This window comes from Rattus norvegicus, chromosome Y (genome assembly GCF_036323735.1).
Source record: "Rattus norvegicus strain BN/NHsdMcwi chromosome Y, GRCr8, whole genome shotgun sequence".
Classification (NCBI taxonomy): domain Eukaryota; kingdom Metazoa; phylum Chordata; class Mammalia; order Rodentia; family Muridae; genus Rattus; species Rattus norvegicus.
This window is the reverse complement of record NC_086040.1, coordinates 27,997,003-28,015,127: the sequence shown is the minus strand read 5'-3', so window position 1 is coordinate 28,015,127 and position 18,125 is coordinate 27,997,003. Positions and strand designations below refer to the sequence as shown.

At 40.7% G+C, this 18,125-nt stretch overlaps 1 protein-coding gene across 1 annotated transcript; it reads left to right on the top strand.

The window, feature by feature from the left end:
• Nucleotides 1-10,451: 10,451 nt before the first annotated feature.
• On the top strand, nt 10,452-17,913 carry LOC134484302 (uncharacterized). Its single transcript, XM_063280619.1, has 2 exons — nt 10,452-10,827; nt 15,371-17,913. The coding sequence occupies exon 2, from the start codon at nt 15,759-15,761 to the stop codon at nt 17,184-17,186; it is 1,428 nt and encodes a 475-aa protein (XP_063136689.1). The 5' UTR covers nt 10,452-10,827; nt 15,371-15,758; the 3' UTR covers nt 17,187-17,913.
• Nucleotides 17,914-18,125: the final 212 nt, after the last annotated feature.

The following is an 18,125-nucleotide window of genomic DNA, read 5'->3' as shown; positions in this document are numbered from 1 at the left end:
CCATTCGATATTCTTCAGCTGTGAATTCTTTGTTTTGCTCTGAACCCCATTTTTCAATAGGGTTATTTTTCTCATACAGTCTAACTTCATGGTTTCTTTGTATATTTTGGATGTAAGTCCTCTATCTGTTGTAGGATAGGTAAAGATCTTTTTTCCAATCTGTTGGTTGCCGTTTTGTCCTAACAGCAGTGTCCTATGCCTTACAGAAGCTTTGCAGTTTTATGAGATCGCATTTGTCGATTCTTGATCTTAAGCATGAGTCTTTGGTGTTTTGTTCAGGAAATTATATTCAGTACCCATGTGTTCCAGATGCTTCCCCACGTTTTCTTCTATTGGTTTGAGTGTATCTGTGATGAAATGGATGTCTTTAATCCAGATGGACTTAAGCTTTCTACAGTGTAGTAACACTGGTTCGATCTGCATTCTTCTACATGCTGACCCCCAGTTGAATCAGCACCACTCTATAAACATGCTATCTTTTTTTTTCCATTGATGGTTTTGGCTCCTTTCTCACAAAATAAGTGACCATGGGTGTATGGGTTGATTTTTGGGTCTTCAATTCTATTCCACTGGTTTATTTGCCTACCTCTGTCTTAATGCCGTACAGTTTTTATCACTGTTGCTCTGTAATACTGCTCGAGTTCATGGATAGTGGTTCCCAGGGAAGTAATTTTATTTTTGAGGACAGTTTTAGCTATTCTGTGTTTTTTCTTATTCCAGATGAATTTATTAACTTTTCTCTCTAACTCTATGAAGAATTGGATTGGAATTTTGATGGGGATTGGAAAGAATCTGTAGGTTGCTTTTGGTATAATGGTCATTTTTACTGTATTATTTCTGCCAGTCCATGGACATGGAGATCTTTCCACCTTCTGAAGTATGCTTCAGTTTGTTCAGAGACTTGAGGTTCTGCTCATATGCTTATATCTTTTACTTGCTTGTATAAAGTAACCCTGAGATATTTTATATTATTTGGGGGGTATTGTGAAGGGTGTCATATCCCTTGTTTCTTTCTCTGCTTGCTTAGCTTTTCTGCAGAGTTATTTTTATACCCAGCCACTTTGCTGAAATTGTTTATCAGGCTTATTAATTCTCTTGTGGACTTTTTGAGGTCACTAAGTATACTATCATATCAACTACAAACAGTACTATTTTGACTTCTTTTTTTCCGATCTATATCCCTTTGACCCCCTTCAGTGTCTACTTGCTCTGGCTAAAATGTCTAGAACTATATTGAATAAGTTGTGAGAGAGTGGGCAGCCTTGTCTAGTCCCTGATTTCAGTGTGATTGTTTTAAGTTTCTCTCTACTTAGTTTAATGTTAGCTATGAATTAGCTGTATATGTTTAGGTATGGGCCTTAAATTCCTGTACTTTCCAGGTCTTTTGTCATGATGGGTGTTGAATTTTGTCAAATGCATTCTCAGCATCTAATGAAAGGATCATTGGGTTTTTATCTTTGAGTGTGATTATATAATGGATTAGGTTGAAGATTTCCACATACAAAACCATCCCTGCATGCCTGGGATAAAACCGAATTGATCATGAGGGATGATTGTTTTGATGTGTTCTTTGACTTTTTTTGCAAGTCTTTTATCGAGTATTTTTGCATCGATATTCATAAGGGAAAATGGACTGAAGTTCTCTTTTTTTGTTGGGTCATTTTGTGGCTTAGGAATTAGAGAAATTGTGGCTTCACAAAAGGAATTCAGTAGTGCTCCATCTGTTTCAATTTTGTGGAATAGTTTGGACAGTATTGGTATGAAAATTTCTATGAATTCTGGATAGATTTTTGCACAAAACCCATCTGATCCTTGACTCTTTTTGTTAGGGAGGTTTTTAATGATTGGTTGTATTTCCTTAGCAGTTATTGGTTGTTTAAACATTTTTTTCTGTTCCTGACTTAGCTTTGGTACCTGGCATTACTCTAGAATATTGTCATTTTTCTCCAAATGTTCAAGTTTTGTTGATTATAGGCTTTTGTAGGATGATCTGATGACTTTTTTAATTTTCTCTGATTCTGTTTTTATGTCTCCCTTTTCAATTCTTTTTTTGTTAATTTGGACACACTCTGTGTGCCCTCTTGTTAGTCTGGCTAAGGGTTTATGTATCCTGTTGATTTTCTCAAAGAACCAGCTTTTGGTTCTGTTCATTCTTTGTATAGTCCATTTTGTTCTACTTGGTTGATTTTAGCCATAAGTTTGATTATTTCCTGTCTTCTACTATTCCTGGGTGTATTTGCTTCTTTTTGTTCTAGAGATTTTCGGTGTGCTCTCAAGCTGGTGACATATGCTCTCTCCTGTTTCTTTATGCAGACACTCACAGCTATGAGTTTTCCTTTTAGCACAGCTTTCATTTTATCTCAAAAATTTGGGTATATTGTACCTTCATTTTCATTACATTCTATGAAATCTTTAGTTTCTTTCTTCATTTCTTCCTTGACAAAGTTATCATTGAGTAGAGCATTGTTCAACTTCCATGTTTATGTGAGTAGTTCTTTCCTAATTGTTATTGAAGAAGAGCCTTAGCCCATGGAGGTCTGATAGGGTGCATTGGATTATTTCTATTTTTCTGTATCCTTTGAGGCTTGCTTTATGACTGATTATATGATCAATTTTGGAGAAAGTGCCATGAAGTGGTGAGAAGAAGTTGTCCTTTTGTTTTATGATAGAATATTGTAAAATATCTGTTAAGTCCATTTGGTTTATAACTTCTGTTAGTCTGTATATGTCTCTGTTTAATTTCTGTTTCTGTTATCTGTCTAGTGATGGGAGTAGTGAGATTAAATCTCCTGGATTATTATTTTCGGTGCAATATGTTTTTTTGAGGTTTAGTAAGGTTTCTTTCATGTATTTGGAGCATAGATATTTATAATTTCGAGTTCATCTTGCTGGATTTTTCTTTGATGACTATGAGGTGTCCTTCCTTAAGCTTTTTGATGTCTTTTGGTTGAAAGTCGATTCTATATGATATTAGAATGGGTACTCATGCTTGCTTCTTCAGACCATTTGCTTGGAATTTATTTTTCCTGCCTTTTACGCTGAGGTAGTGTCTGTCTTTGTCTCTGAAGTGTGCTTCCTGTAGTGCAAAATGCTGGGTCCTCATTGGGTATCCAGTTTGTCAATCTGTGTCCTTTTCGTGGGGAATTGAGTCCATTAAAGTTGAGGAGATATTAATGAATAGTGATGGACACTTTCTCTTATTTTCATAAATGGAGGTTACTTTATGTTTGAGTGATTCTCTATGATTTCTTGTGAAATTTAATTCTTGCTTTATCTATGATTTTATTTGCCTCTTTGTGTTGGGGCTTGCCAGTGAGTGTCCTTTGTATTACTGGATATGTAGAAAAATATTGTGTAAATTTGATTTTGTCATTGAATATCTTGGTTTCTTCATCTATGTTAATTGAAAGTATTGCTGGATGCAGTAGCCTGGGCTGTCGTTTGTGTTCTCTTAGTGTCTTTATGACATCTGTCCAGGATCTTCTGGCTATCATAGTCTCTGGTGAGAATTCTGGTGTAATTCTGATAGATTTGCCTTTATATGTTATTTAATCTTCCCCTTACTGCTTTTAATATTTTTATTTGTTTTGGGCATTTGGTGTTTTGACTATTATGGGATGGGAGGATATCATTTTCTGGTCCAATCTATTTGGAGTTCTTTAGGCTTTGTGTATGTTTGTGGGCATCTCTTTCTTTAGATTAGGGAAGTTTTCGTCCTTAATTTTGTTGAAGATATTACTGTCCGTTGACGTTGGCAGTCTTCACTCTTTTCTGTACCTGTTATCCTTAGGTTTGATCTTCTCATTGTGTCCTGGATTTCCTGTATGTTTTGGGCTAGGGCCTTTTTATGTTTTACATTATCTTTGATAGTTGTTTCAATGTTTTCTATGGAAACTTCTGCTCATTAGATTATGTCTTCTATCTCTTTTATCCTGTTGGTGATTCTCACATCTATGACTCTTGGTCTCTTTCCTAGGGTTTCCAAATCTAGGGTTGGCTTCCTTTGTGATTTCTTTAATGTTTCTATTTCCATTTTTAACTCCTGGATGGTTTTATTCATTTCCTTTTACTTTTTTTTTTCAAGTAGTTCTTTAAGTTACCTTTGTGTTCCCTCTTTATGGGATTCTACCTGTTTACTTCTGTATTTTCTGTTATGCTGTATTTTCTTTTCTTTTTTTTTTTTTTTTTTTGGTTCTTTTTTTCGGAGCTGGGGACCGAACCCAGGGCCTTGCGCTTCCTAGGTAAGCGCTCTACCACTGAGCTAAATCCCCAGCCCCTATGCTGTATTTTCTTAAGGGAGTTATTTATGACCTTCTTAACATCCTCCATCGTCATAATAAAATGTGAACTTAAATCTAGATCTTGTTTTTCTGGTGTCTTTGGTTATCCAGTGTTTGCTCTGGTGGGAGATTTGGGCTCTGATGAGCCCAAGTAGTCTTGATTTCTGTTGTTTGAGTTCCTGTTCTTGCCTCTAGTCATCAGGTTGTCTCTGGAGTTAGCTTGTCTTGCTCTTTCTGACAGTGGCTTAACCGTCCTGTAGGCTCATGTGTCAGGACTGCTGTAGACCAGTTTTACTTTTTTTTCCCCAGTCATGGGAACAGAGTATTCTGCTCTCATGCGTCCAGTTGCTCATGTCTACTGGCTTTCATCTCTCCCTTTGGGCAGGAGCCAGAAGGAACTTCCTATACTTCTCCTACGTCCTTCTGAGTGGGGAGATGACACAGAAGGCACAAGGTGTTTTCCTCTTTAGTCAAGAATCTGGGCAGAGAATAGTGTCCTCTGTTTTCCCAGGAGTGTCGCTTCTCTGAAGGTCAGGTTCACCCAACCTAAGGATTTGTGAGCAGGATGCTGTTTGACCAGTACACTCTGGAACATGGTGCTCCTGCAATTTTACTCCTCCTATATTTTTGGGTCCAGAGGCACTATGAAGTTTTTTCTTGGGCCAGAGATGAGAGTATGGGTGGCCAGACATGGCAGTCTCTGTGCCTTGTATGCTCAGTTTTCCCACACTCCTGGGTGATCATCTCTCTCTCCCACAGTCTAGGAGCAGGGAGCTCTGGGATGGGATAAGCAAGGTTCAGGAGCCTGTTAGGAACTGGAAGGGCCTGGTCCCAGAGAAGTTGTGACTTTGCTTGTCCTGAGTACCCCAGTCAGGTCACTTAGAGCAAAAAACTTGAATTGACCTTTGGTCTGAGGACTGAAGTTGCTTCTCGGGCTGACTTTCAGCTCTCTATGAGAGCCTCGACGAGAAATGTCTTGCCCCAACTGCACCTACGTCCCTATTCACAGGATGCCCAGATTGAGCTAGGTGGTTTTTTTTTTTTTTTTTTTTTTTTGAGTCAGAATGTGAGCAGAGTTCTCAGGTGTTTCTGCCTCTCAGACAGACTAAGTCTTCCCCACCCCACATAAGAATTGGTAGTAGGATGCTGTTTGGACCAGTTCAGACCCAGGTGCAGTTTGGACTACAGGGCTCCTGCAGCTTAACTGCTCCTATATTCATGTGTCCAGAGGCACTATGCAGTTTTTTCTTGGCCTAGGGATGTGGGCACAGGTGGGCAGAAGTGTCAGTCTCTCCTTCCCTGAGGTCTCAGTATTGCCCACTCTACTCTGTCCCACGGTGTTTCAAAAGGAGTTTCAAATGTTTATTCCCTATCCTACAGGTCTCCAGTCTTTCCATTTCTCCTGCAAATGTGTTGCAGAAGACCTCTCTGTTCAAGGGGAGGTAAAACAGGCCCCATCATACAAAGAGGGCTTTAAACTTCTTCTCTTAAAGGGAATCTCAGTGATTTATCATATTCCACAAATGGATTAAGTCCTGCCCCCTCTCAACACAAGACTTTAATACCTTCACCTTCTGCCAAAGCAGGGCAGAGAGCTATGTCCAATCACAAAGACAGTCAAATGTGTCCCCCATCTGCACCAAAGTGTGATATGCAATCTGCATTGGGTAAAATGAGTTTGAAACCTGACTCTGCTGACAAAAGGCATTTCAGAACTTCCCTATTAAACCTAGAGGACCTTACACGTCCTCCACTATTAAAAATGTTCTTAAAATATCACTTATGTTACAAGGGGCCAAAATACAGTCACAAAGCCCCAAGTGAACCTCACAACACACATACCAGCCCTAGCAGAGACAAAATTTTCTGCATGTACACCTTTAGATCAAGTACAATTGCCAGCTTCAGAAGGGGCTCTTGAGAGTTCCATACCCAAGGAAGATGTGGTAGAAAATTCTGAGTCCACCCAAGGGACTCCTGTGCATTCTGTACATAAAAATATCATTAGCGTACTCTACATCTCCCCCAGTACTTCTACTGTCACTATACAGAAAATTATTCAAATATCCTCTACCACCGAAAAGGACCCTCTTGACTTGTCATCAGGCCCAAAACGACCCAAGTTTATCGCAATACACAGTCAATGAGAGATGAACAGTCCATATTTATACGATGTAAAGAGAAGATAAAACATCCCCTACATCCTCAGAGAACTCTAGGTCATTCTGTCCTGAAAGGAGAGGCTCCAAAATTTTCCACATATACATCAGAGATCCTAGAATTTCCCAAAACTGAGCAGGAATCTCTGAATAGTACTCTATCTCATAAAGAGACTGTAGGACAAGAAACATCCACAAAAGGATATCTATCCACAGCCAAATCTTTAGAAATGGTTTGCGGATGTGACACAAGTAAAAAACATGTTCTAGGACATTTTCCATCTTAGAGAAGGTTATGGATCCAACCATATGTTAATGAGGAGTGAGGGAACATGATATGCAAACACCAGTGTCTGTACCATCCTTGACATTGAGGAAAGGGATTCCTCGTTTTAATTTGTGCAAAAGAATGCATATGACCTCTGCAAAATTCACAGGGGGCTATTTGAAAATCCGTATATCCTCAAGATCAGGCCATCTTCCCCAAATACAGAAGATGCTACACACTCTTCCAAATATGCACAAAGGTTTTCCAGTCCTTCTTTATACCCACAAGCGGTCCCATAACATCTGCAAAATACATCAAAGACTTTGGATTTTTACCTTATATTCTGAAGGGGCCTTGGATCCTGTTTTGCCTATCAAGCAGGCTATGGAACCTGACACTTCTACACAAAAGTCTGTTTCCACTTCTCCAGCAGAAGAAAAATTTTTGGAACTTCCTCAATTACAAAACAATATCTAGAAACATCCTTATCTGCTCATGAGGCTCTCAGCCCTCTCACATATGTCCATGATGCTCTAGGAGAGGTCACATCTTCTGAGGTAGCTCTAATACCTACCCCCCATTCTGATGTCACAGTCAGGATTTCAAAACATATACATGGTACATTAAGACCTTCCTCATCTGAGAAGGAAGTCGTAGGATCTACTGCATCTGAACAGCATGCTTTACAACTATCCCCATCTCCCCAAGTAGATTTCACATGTCCACTCTGGGGAGAAATAGTCGACATTCTCCCTCTACCAAAATGGACGACAGGCATCCAGTTTCTAGAAACAAAGGGTTAAGTTTTGACCCTTCTGATGGACTTGAGAAATTTCTCCTCGAAGGAAGAGAGTTTCAACCTTACCCCTTCTGCCAAAAAGTATCCTTTGCCATCTTCTGCTGACAAAGAGACACCAAAAGCTACAATTCTTCCACAGGTGAGTCCCACACATTCTCCATCTGTCCAAAGGGCCTTGAAATTTTCCATAAATGATGAAGGAATTGTGGAAAGTTGCCAATCCTTACAAGAGAATGCTGGATATACCATATTGTCCCAAGATGCTCAATTACCCCCTCCTTCTACCAAAAAGGCATGTTCACCGTCTACCCTAGGATTTCAGGGAATTTCTTCACCCCTCTCTAGAGCTCCAGAAAGTGTTCTCCCATCCTCAAAGTAATTTGTCATTGTGAAAATTAGACTCCAAAATAAAAAACAACATTTTATATTTTGAAAGGTCTGATGGAAAGTCCACATCGAAAAAAAAAATCATTTAGACCTTTTGCCATTAGCCCAACTATATCAGAAAAATATCATGTCTTCTAAAGCATCAAAAAATCAATCTGGTTCTAGCACTCTTCCTGGGAAACATTTACCATCAGCCATAGTATCCCCAGGACCATCAAAATCTAAAAAGGGGTATCTAGAATATTTACCATCTGCCAAAGGTCTTTAGGATGTTCATCAACTTCTCCATGAGCTTGGTTAACCCACAGAACGAAAGAACTAAAGCCATCTTCCCAGGGTGTTTTCCCAAGAACCACATAGTTTTTTCTTTTCTTTTATGCCAAGACTTAAGGCCAGCTCATCATATCTCTATTCTCTTGACCTCTTTCTTCTCCCTCCCAAATGGCTGTTAACTCTGAATTAGAGACCGATTAGTAAACCCTAGAGGTACTGAAGGAATATCCGAGAGGCAGTTGCTGTCAGGACAACACTAAAAACATCACAGAACCAGTTAGGGCTCTCCAGGATACAAGAATATTTCTGGCAGGACCTAATGATGATGTCACTGAGAACTTCCATGGCCTACCTGCTAAACAGCTTTCCTTACATTGACCAATTTCGAGGGTGTCCTTTCCATGAGTGTCTCCTGTGACACAGTGGAAACCTTTACATACTACTTCTCTCCACTGCTAAGTACTTCTATTGTTTCATTTGTGGTTACATTCTCTGAATGGAGAAAGTTAGTTAGGGGCTTGGCATTGGAAGAAAAGATCTAGGAACATGGAGTGGAAGAGATTCTTCTGGATAATAATTTTATTCCCAGGTCCAAACCTGTGACATACACTTTAATTTCCTAGGTTTTCTCTGTATCTCCAAGGCAAGTATTTTCCCTACAGACCTTCAATTGAATAAATATTGTATTAATTATTTTGTCTGCATTCCTTGAGAGGGGACGTTATACATATTCCTGAATGTGTACTCAAAAATTCAGTTTTCCAATTCAATTTTTTGCAATGATTTTGTCAACAAAGGGGGCACAGCTATAGAGTGAGTATACCATTGTAAATACTGTGTACCTTCTTCAAATGATAAACTCCCAATCAGTTATTTTATCCAAACATTACAAGACATCATTAAAGCAAAGGAGAGCATGGACTATAGAATCCAATGCATGGAGGAGCTTACTCTTTGCTGAGAACACAATACTTGCCTTACCTTTCTTCTTTAGGACCTTTTCCTTCTTGGCAAAAGGATAAAAGCTAAGAGCTCCTTGGAAAAAATAGAGTGCCCTACCAAAACCTGACATTTGGGATAAAGAAATGAAATACAAAAACTATCTGACTCCCAAGAAAAATAACAAGCAGGAAAGTCCAAATGCTCCTGATTCCCATATGTGGAAAGCTAAGATAAAGGCTATCTCTTCAGTCAACCTACTCAACCCCTACACAAGACTCAAGGAGCTTTCCCATTGACCACATATTTCTTCTTTTTTTTATACCAAGACATAAGGCCAGCTTCCTACTCCCCGTATCTGATCACTTCATCCTCTGTGTTCTTCCTCCCAAATGGCTGTTTACCCTGCAATAGAGGCCAATAAGTAAACCCTAGAGGTACTGAAGGAATATCTGAGAGGCAGTTGCAGTCATGACAACACTTGTGACATCACAGAAGAAGCTTGGGCTCTCCAGGATACAAGAGATTTTTCAGGGAGGACTAATGATGATGTCACTGAGAATTGCCATAGCCTACCTACTAAACAGCTTCCCTTACATTGACCAGATTTGAGGGTGCCAATTTCAGGAGTTTCTCCTGTGATACAGTGGAAACCTTTACATACTATATCTCTCTAAAGGTAGAGACTTCTCTTTGCTTCATTAGTGGTTACATGCTCTGAATGGACAAAGTTAGTCAGGTGCTTAGCATGGCTAGAAAAGATTTAGGAACATAGAGTGGAGAAGACTCTCCCAGATAATATTTCATTCCCAGGTTCATTCCTGTGACTTACAGTTCAATATCCCAGGTTTTCTCTATTTCCCAAAGGCTAGTATTTTGCCTACAGACCTTAATTGAATGAATATTGTATTTCACTTTCTCATTGTACATTCCTTGATAAGAGACTTTATTAATATTCCTGTATGTGTACTCAAAAATTCTGTTTCTAATTCCATTTTCATCAAAGCAAAGGAAAAAATGACTATAGAATTCACTTATTTAGTCCTTTTTGGAATCAGTACTACACTATCTATCGTCCTGTGTCCCCTTCAATAGACTTGAGGGTCGGATGTTTTACCAAGATTGTCTCTGAAGCCCAAATATAAGATACCGGAAGATGGGTAGAAAGAAGAATGGCTTGAGGACCAGTATAACCTCAATTTCAATAGGTTCATAAGACAAGAGGGATTCTATTTGGCATTGTCATTTCTGTACTTTATATTCTTGAACTAGTTGTGCAGAATCCATGTTACAATTCCACCTAACCACATAGCTGTAGGAGCCATCAAAAGTATATATATGTTGGGAGCATTTATCTATAGCACTGACATCTAGTGGTCGCTTGTATTTACTACCACCTTTAGCTTTCTTCTGACATCTTTACTAGGTCATAGTTGATAAGCATGTTAATAAGATGTCTTTACTCCACCAATCCCCCGAGGACAAGTCCTTAGCCATGCTGTCTGTTTTGTACTTAAGGCAAGTGCCTTTGTTCCCCGGGGTCCCCGTATCATCAACTAGGTGTTCCTGCAATAAAGGCTGATTGAGAAGGATCCAACGGTGTTGCGTCTTCCTTGCCGGTCGAGGTGGGCGCCACAACTGGTGGCCCTTACGGGGACCCGAGAAAATTATCTTTTCTCGTCTGGATCCAGAACTTTTTCAGCCTCAGGACGGTCGGCGCCGGTAAGTTCCCAGTAGGGGCAAATTAGTTGCCGGAATTGGGACAATAGAGTTCCTAGAAGTGTAACGGTAAAGTTCCTAGAATTGGGACTGTAAAGCTCCGGGATAAGGGATTGTAAAACTTCCCTGGTAGGACAATAAAGTTCTCTGGAAAAGCAGGGACAATGATAGCCTTGATTTAGAGGCAAAAAGGGGTTTGTGGAGCACGGTAATGTTGTCTTTTCCATTTGATCCTTTGTGGGTTGGACTAGCACTTTTGCCTTATACTCTTTTTGTGTTGTGGTGTTGCTTCTGTCTGAATTGCCACCGCCCAGGGCACGAATGCATTTGTTGGGAAGAGTCCACTGATGAGCCACAAGATCGTGTGTAAATAAACACGCCAGCTCGCCAGCTCGCCTTGCTCGTAAATCGATCGTAAATAAGGTCGTAAAAGCATGGGAAGCTCGCACTCCACCCCGCTCCTGTCAGCTCTTCAGGAGCTTCTTGGTCAGCGTAAGCTTAAAATTGAAAAGAAAATCCTGCTGAGTTTTCTTGATGAGTGTAACCGTTGTGCCCCGTGGTTTATAGTGTCAGGGTCGCTCACTTTGAGAGCATGGGAGAGGCTGGGAAAAGATCTGGATAAGGAGACTACAGTGGGCAAGCTTAAACCAGGGACAAGGCCGCTTTGGCGTATGATCCATGCCTGCTTGGAAGATAAACGATGTGAAGAAGCTGTTAGGACAGATCAGAGAATCCTTACAGAGCAACAGGAGAGTATGTCAGAAGGAGAGAAAGTTTTGAAGGAAGGAAAGAAAAGAAAAGGAGGAAAAGAGGTAAAAGAAAAGGCAGAAAAGATCAAGGAGAGGATAGACAAAGGCGAGAATAGTAATCAGGATCTAGGAACAAAAAAAAAATTTATCCCTCATTAAAGGTATTGACCTTGGAGATGTCTAGTGATTCAGAGTTTAGTGATAGTGACTTAGCTGACCTTGAGGAGAAGGTAGCTCATTATGAGAAAGAGATTTATCATTCTGACTGGCCAAACACTTAAGCTGTGCAGAAACAAGCCAAGGACTTAAATAAGAAGGCAATTATGCCAACAGCACCTCCTGCACCCCCGTATAACTTTCAAGGTAAAACAATGGTGAAGCCTGCAGGAAGTACTTCTTTTTGCCCGGAAGTATGGAAAGAGTTAGGATTGAGTTTTCCAGTTTTTCTGGATGCAAACGGGCAAGGACATCATGAACCTGTTGACTTTAAGACAATAAAACAATTAACAGAGTCAGTCAAAACCTATGGAGTCAACTCAGCTTTTGTTATCGCTCAAATTGAGGCTCTTGGCAGATATTGTCTCACCCCTGGAGACTGGGGGAGTTTAACCAGAGCCTGCCTCTCTCCGGCTATGGAGCAGGTGTAGTGAAAGGAAACTTAATTTTATGGACCCCGCTCTAGTGGCGGTGTGTTGGTTGATAGCCAACGTTAATTTTTGAAGCATAGTGTTTTATCTGTGCTTGTGCTCCCAGCCCACACAGTAGGGGGAGCAAAACTAGCTGCAGAACTGCTACAGTGAACATGGAGACTGCTCAGTCTCACCCAATTTTTCTGGCTCTTCAGGAGCTGTTTAAAAGAAAAAGGCTTAGGATAAAAAGAAGCACTATAGAGAGATTTCTTAGTGAGTGCGATTGCCATTGCACCTTGGCTAGCTCTCTGAGAATCTCGTGGTGGACAGCTAAGAAAAGCTGGGAAAGATTTAAATTTTGCTTGGGAACAAGGAACCTTAAAGGGACAGGCTACAGTAGAAATGCTACAGGAGAAACGATTTGAAAAGGCTGTGAGCGAGGTGGGGGAGGACTCTAAGGAAAACAAGAACAAGAAAGGAATTTATCCATCCCTCAAAGAACAAGGTCAAAAAAAAAATAAAATTCCAGTTGCTAACTTTAGTGGCCTGACCTTCAACTTTTGCTTACAGAAAGAGAGTGCTCATTAAGAGAAGCCCTTTAAGGGAGCCTGCCTTATCTGTTGGTTTTATTCCAAGAGAGGAGTCAGTCTCCAGCATTAAGTTATTTTTCTCATTAGTCATCATTAACATGGAGAGTGCCTTTGATCCTATCCCCACAGCAGCCAGTTCCTGCCCCTGTGGTCACAATGCCCCAGGTTGGGGGACAGAGAAGCCCCTCGGACTACAAAACTGTCAACAGCCAAAGGTAAAAGTTAAAACAGAGAACATTCCAGGCCCAAGCCTAACCAGTTGTGTTTCAAATGCAGATGCTTCATCAACTCTGACCAACTTTTACTCCGACAGGACGAGATAAAAATAATAAGGACCTGAAGATCCGATCCTTCTCCTGATTTAGTAGCTCTGTTCCAAGAACCAGGGGCCATAAAACCTTTTGGCCCTTATCTCCTGGAGCCATAAAAACAGGGACATATTGGGGTAGGATGGGCTAGAAAAGGCCTCAATGATTTGGGCTAGCATGAGTAAAACTTGTAATAAAAAAGAGACAAGGTAATGGTAAAGTGTTTTTGTATATACATTCTTTTAGAGTTATGTTTTAGTCTTTGGACCCTGATTAGAGACAGTTTACACCCTAGACATGAGAGAAAATGGGTTTGGGAACAACAGTCCTCCCAGACTCTCCACAGATGCTTTGGAGAAAGAGAAAAACTTTCAGAGCTCTCCTGGGAACAGAAGAAAGGTAGGAGATGTCCTGCCTCTCTGCTGGCTCCTATTAGAGAAATGCTTATTTCTGGTTCTGAACTCCATAGATAAGATATCTGAGTCCTTTCAGTGGGACACCATCTAGTTTTTTCCCTCTATGTCTATTGTCTGTCCTTGGTGCACCAAGCTGTCCATGTCTGTCAGTTTATGTCTGTGGTTTTTGTTTCTCATTGTTTAAATGTTTTATGTTTCATGTTCAAAAGAAAAAATGGTAAAAACTTTATCTGCCGGTCATTCACACCTTGATTTGGTCTTAACTCGTTTCTGAAAAGAGAATGAGTAAAACGCAGTTTCAATCGGCCTTTGGAGCCCTGTACCTACAGCAAAGAGCCTAGGTCAGCTGGACAAGTTGCCCGGGGGCGGAGCATCTGCAGGAGCTGATCTTAAAGGCGCCAGCAGCTCCTCAGCTTCTTGGTATGGGAGCTGATGGCTGTTTCTCTTAGAAAAATCCCTGAGTTGTTATAAGACTTAGCAGGTGACAAGGTGTTTCTTTTAAAATCACAGCTAGAAAAGCAAAAATGGTGCTTGGTCTAAATATTAAAGACATGTGTAACCACTTCAATTTTGTTTCTGACTGGTTTTAAATGTATGAATATGTTCTACATGCCTTGGTCATAGATTATTGGCCTTTAAGTTATTGGATATGGTTAAAAAATTATAACATCTATAACAAGAAGTTGACATAAAACAGATAATTTAGATAGAGTCATTCTAGACAATATGTGACATGAGCCAACCTAGAGAAACAGGTCTAAATTGAGATAATATTTTTATAGAACTCTTATCCTAGGAGCCAGGCACCCCCAAATTACAGAATTCAAAATTGTATTGGAGGTTTTCAAAAGATTTCATGATCCTTTTAATTTAATTTCTGATTCTGCTTATGTAGTTAACGCTGTGCGCTCTCTTGAAATTGCAGGGCCAATTAGGTCGACTAGTACTGTATGTCAAATTCTTTTAGAATTACAAAAATTAATTTGGGCCAGAAAAAATAAGTTTTTCATACAACATATTCGAGCTCATACTAATTTGCCTGGTCCCATGGCCAGTAATAATGCTTTGGTGGATGCTAGTACTCACAGAGAATTTATTTTTCATACAGCTCCAGTTGATCTTGCTAGAGAATTTCATCAAAAGTTTCATGTTCCTGCTTTCACTCTTCAACAAAAATTTAAAATCTCTAGAGCTACAGCTCGTGATGTAGTATTACGTTGCCAGAATTGTGTTCAATTTCACCACCCTCCTCAGGTGGGAATTAACCCTCGTGGCCTGATTCCATTAAAGCTCTGGCAGATGGATCTTACACATATATCTCAGTTTGGAAACTTAAAATATGCACATGTTTCTGTTGATACCTGCTCTGGCATTATACATGCCACTCTAATGACTGATGAGAAGGCTCGTAATGCCATTAGTCATTGCTTAGAGGCGTGGGCAGCCTGGGGAAAGCCTGACAGCCTCAAGACAGACAACGGACCTGCCTACACCGCAAAGTCTTTTCAGACATTTTGCCAAACAATACAGGTCAAACATACTACAGGATTGCCATACAATCCCCAAGGTCAAGGAATTGTAGAAAGAACACATCGTACTTTAAAAGAGCTCTTACAAAAACAAAAAGGGGGAATTGCCTATGGTAGAACACCAATAGAACAGTTGTCTTTAGCTCTCTTTACTCTAAATTTTTTAATTTTGGATGCGCATGGCCGCTCTGCTGCAGATCGCCATGCAGCCACGAAACCCATGACTTATACAGATGTAAAGTGGAAGGATGTCTTAACTGGTGAATGGTGTGGCCCAGATCCCGTAATTTCGAGATCTAGGGGAGCTGTTTGTGTTTTTCCACAGAATCAAGACAATCCAATCTGGGTGCCTGAACGTTTGACTCGCAAACTGCCTCCTGCTATTCGTGAAGATGAGACTACGAATACTACTACTACTACTGGAAATGATGATCCAGGTTGATTCACTCACGCTGTGGGCTATCGCCAGATCCTGGCCAGTACTTATGCCAGTTCATAGCAATTCTACTGTTTTGCCAACCTTTTTCTCCACATCCTGTTTGCGTGATGTTCCTTGTATAGTGCCTAGTGGAGAATTGCCTCAACGATATACTGCCACTAATCTTTCACTGTTACATACTTTATGTTTCACTCTTAGAAATTCCTCCCAGCCTTGTATATGGCTGTAAAGGACCACTTTGGCAAACTGGTTAGATCCTGTGAGCAACCGTGCTATGGGCACTGGAGCCATCCAGGCTGCTCTGAGTAAAATTACACAAGGGGCCTCTTCAGGCAATGGAGATACATCAATTGATAACTCTGCTAATTCGTACATTACAACTTTGATTATGATGCATAATGGTAGCTTTCCATCACTCCCGGGGCAAGGCATTCGCAAACTGGTTAACTCTACCTGTCGTAGAGTCCTACCTACTTGCCCCCCATATAAAGCCTTTCCACCTAAATTTACCCCATGTCAGAGTCCGTTCCATAGACCTAAACAATTCCTACCGGGATTTGAATTTTCCCCTCCTCTTAGCAATGCCCAATATGATAGGAAGAGAAATAAGACTGGCAAACGTAATTTTTGGCCCTGGTATCAATGGGTATTATCTAATGAGCAGGGAGCATACACATCTCTAACTCCTTTTGCTCGATTATTAGGTGAAGAATTTACATTATATAACATTTCAGCCATTAGAACCAATAACAATACAAGTTTAGTAGGTGTTAAGATTAATAGCCTAATAGCTAATGATGCTGCTGTTGGCGCTCCAGTATGTGTTAGACCACCTTTCTTTTTTCTGATAAGCGCTAATGCAAGTGATTATGCTTTAAATTGCAATAGCTCTGACGTAGTTTGTTATTTAGCTGAATGCTGGGATGGCACCAATGATACCGCAGTGATTGTAAAGATTCCCTCCTTTGTGCCTATCCCTGTAGTAGCAAATCCAGATGATTTTCCCATACTTCATTTATTAAGAACTAAAAGGGATTTTGGTATTACGGCAGCTATAATTTCAGCCATTGTATTATCAGCCGCTACAGCTACAACAGCCGCGATTGCTATGACTAATCAAATACAGACGGCTGAGACTATCAATAAGATTGTAGAAAGAACCACAGTAACATTGGAGATACAAGAAGAATTCAATACCCACTTGGCATCTGGCTTTCTATTAGCTAACCAACGAATAGATCTGCTTCAAGAACAAATTGAGGCATTATATCATATGACGCAGCTGTCCTGCGTTTCCTCCTTTAGAGGCTTATGTGTTACTCCATTGAAAGCTAACTTTTCTCAGTATTCTCAACAGAGCAAAGAAATCTCTAATTATTTGAAAGGAAACTGGTCCATGGAAGCGGAACAATTATCAAGACAATTGCTGATGCAGATTGCTGTCCTTAACAACACCAGAATGGAACCCATCTCGATTGGGGATTTCACCTCGTGGATCACCAATGCTTTCTCGTTTTTCAAAGAATGGGCTGACATGTTTGCCTGGGGGGCCATTGTCCTCTTGGGATGTGGAGTATGCCTATGGCTCTTTTGCCGTTTAAAACGAGAACATGCTAGACACAAAGCGATTGTTTACCAGGCTATGGCGGCCATTGAGAGCGGTGCTTCTCCCAGTGTGTGGCTGGCCTCTCTAAAAGATTGAGAGTTCGCCCTAGATCGTATTTTGTCACTGTCATGTGAGGTCATTGTGTCCAGAGACGGGCAACTTTCCTCAGGCTCGGACCAACCTAAGCCAGGAGCCCGGTGGCGATAGGGTTAATTTCCAGTGACGGGTAAGGCCGAGTTTTGAGAGGAACGACCTAAGACAGGAGCAATGACGTGTATTGACGTGACACCCAGATCTAGATCAGTCATAACAGAGGTGGCCCTGCCCTGTTTGTACATTCGGGCTGGTCCCATGCCCCTCTGCTCTGTCTCTCCCCTATTATTAGCACACCAATAGCCCAGAACGGTGTGTTGTACATTTCAGTCATCTCTAGCCATTGGGGTGCAGTCCTAACTGCAGGAGTGGCTCGTCATGGCCGAGCTGGGCACTCTGTGAGGCATGTCTGATCTCTCTCAGACCACTACCTCCACCTAATGGACTCATCTTTTAATAAAACAAAAAAGAGGGAGATGTTGGGAGCATTTATCTATAGCACTGACATCTAGTGGTCGCTTGTATTTACTACCACCTTTAGCTTTCTTCTGACATCTTTACTAGGTCATAGTTGATAAGCATGTTAATAAGATGTCTTTACTCCACCAATCCCCCGAGGACAAGTCCTTAGCCATGCTGTCTGTTTTGTACTTAAGGCAAGTGCCTTTGTTCCCCGGGGTCCCCGTATCATCAACTAGGTGTTCCTGCAATAAAGGCTGATTGAGAAGGATCCAACGGTGTTGCGTCTTCCTTGCCGGTCGAGGTGGGCGCGACATATATATATATATGTATATGTCGGCCACCAAAACTAGATAAGATTGATGTAGCTAAAAAGTAAATTCTGCAAGCAACCAGACATAGATATTTCCTGAGAGACATAGGTAGATCATGTCAACTGCCTAAAAAACACAAAGACCCAAAAAAGAAAGAGAACTTCAGACC

Excerpts from the sequence above, each read along its gene's own strand:
- LOC134484302 (XM_063280619.1), top strand. The coding sequence starts at position 15,759 with ATGGGCACTGGAGCCATCCAGGCTGCTCTGAGTAAAATTACACAAGGG.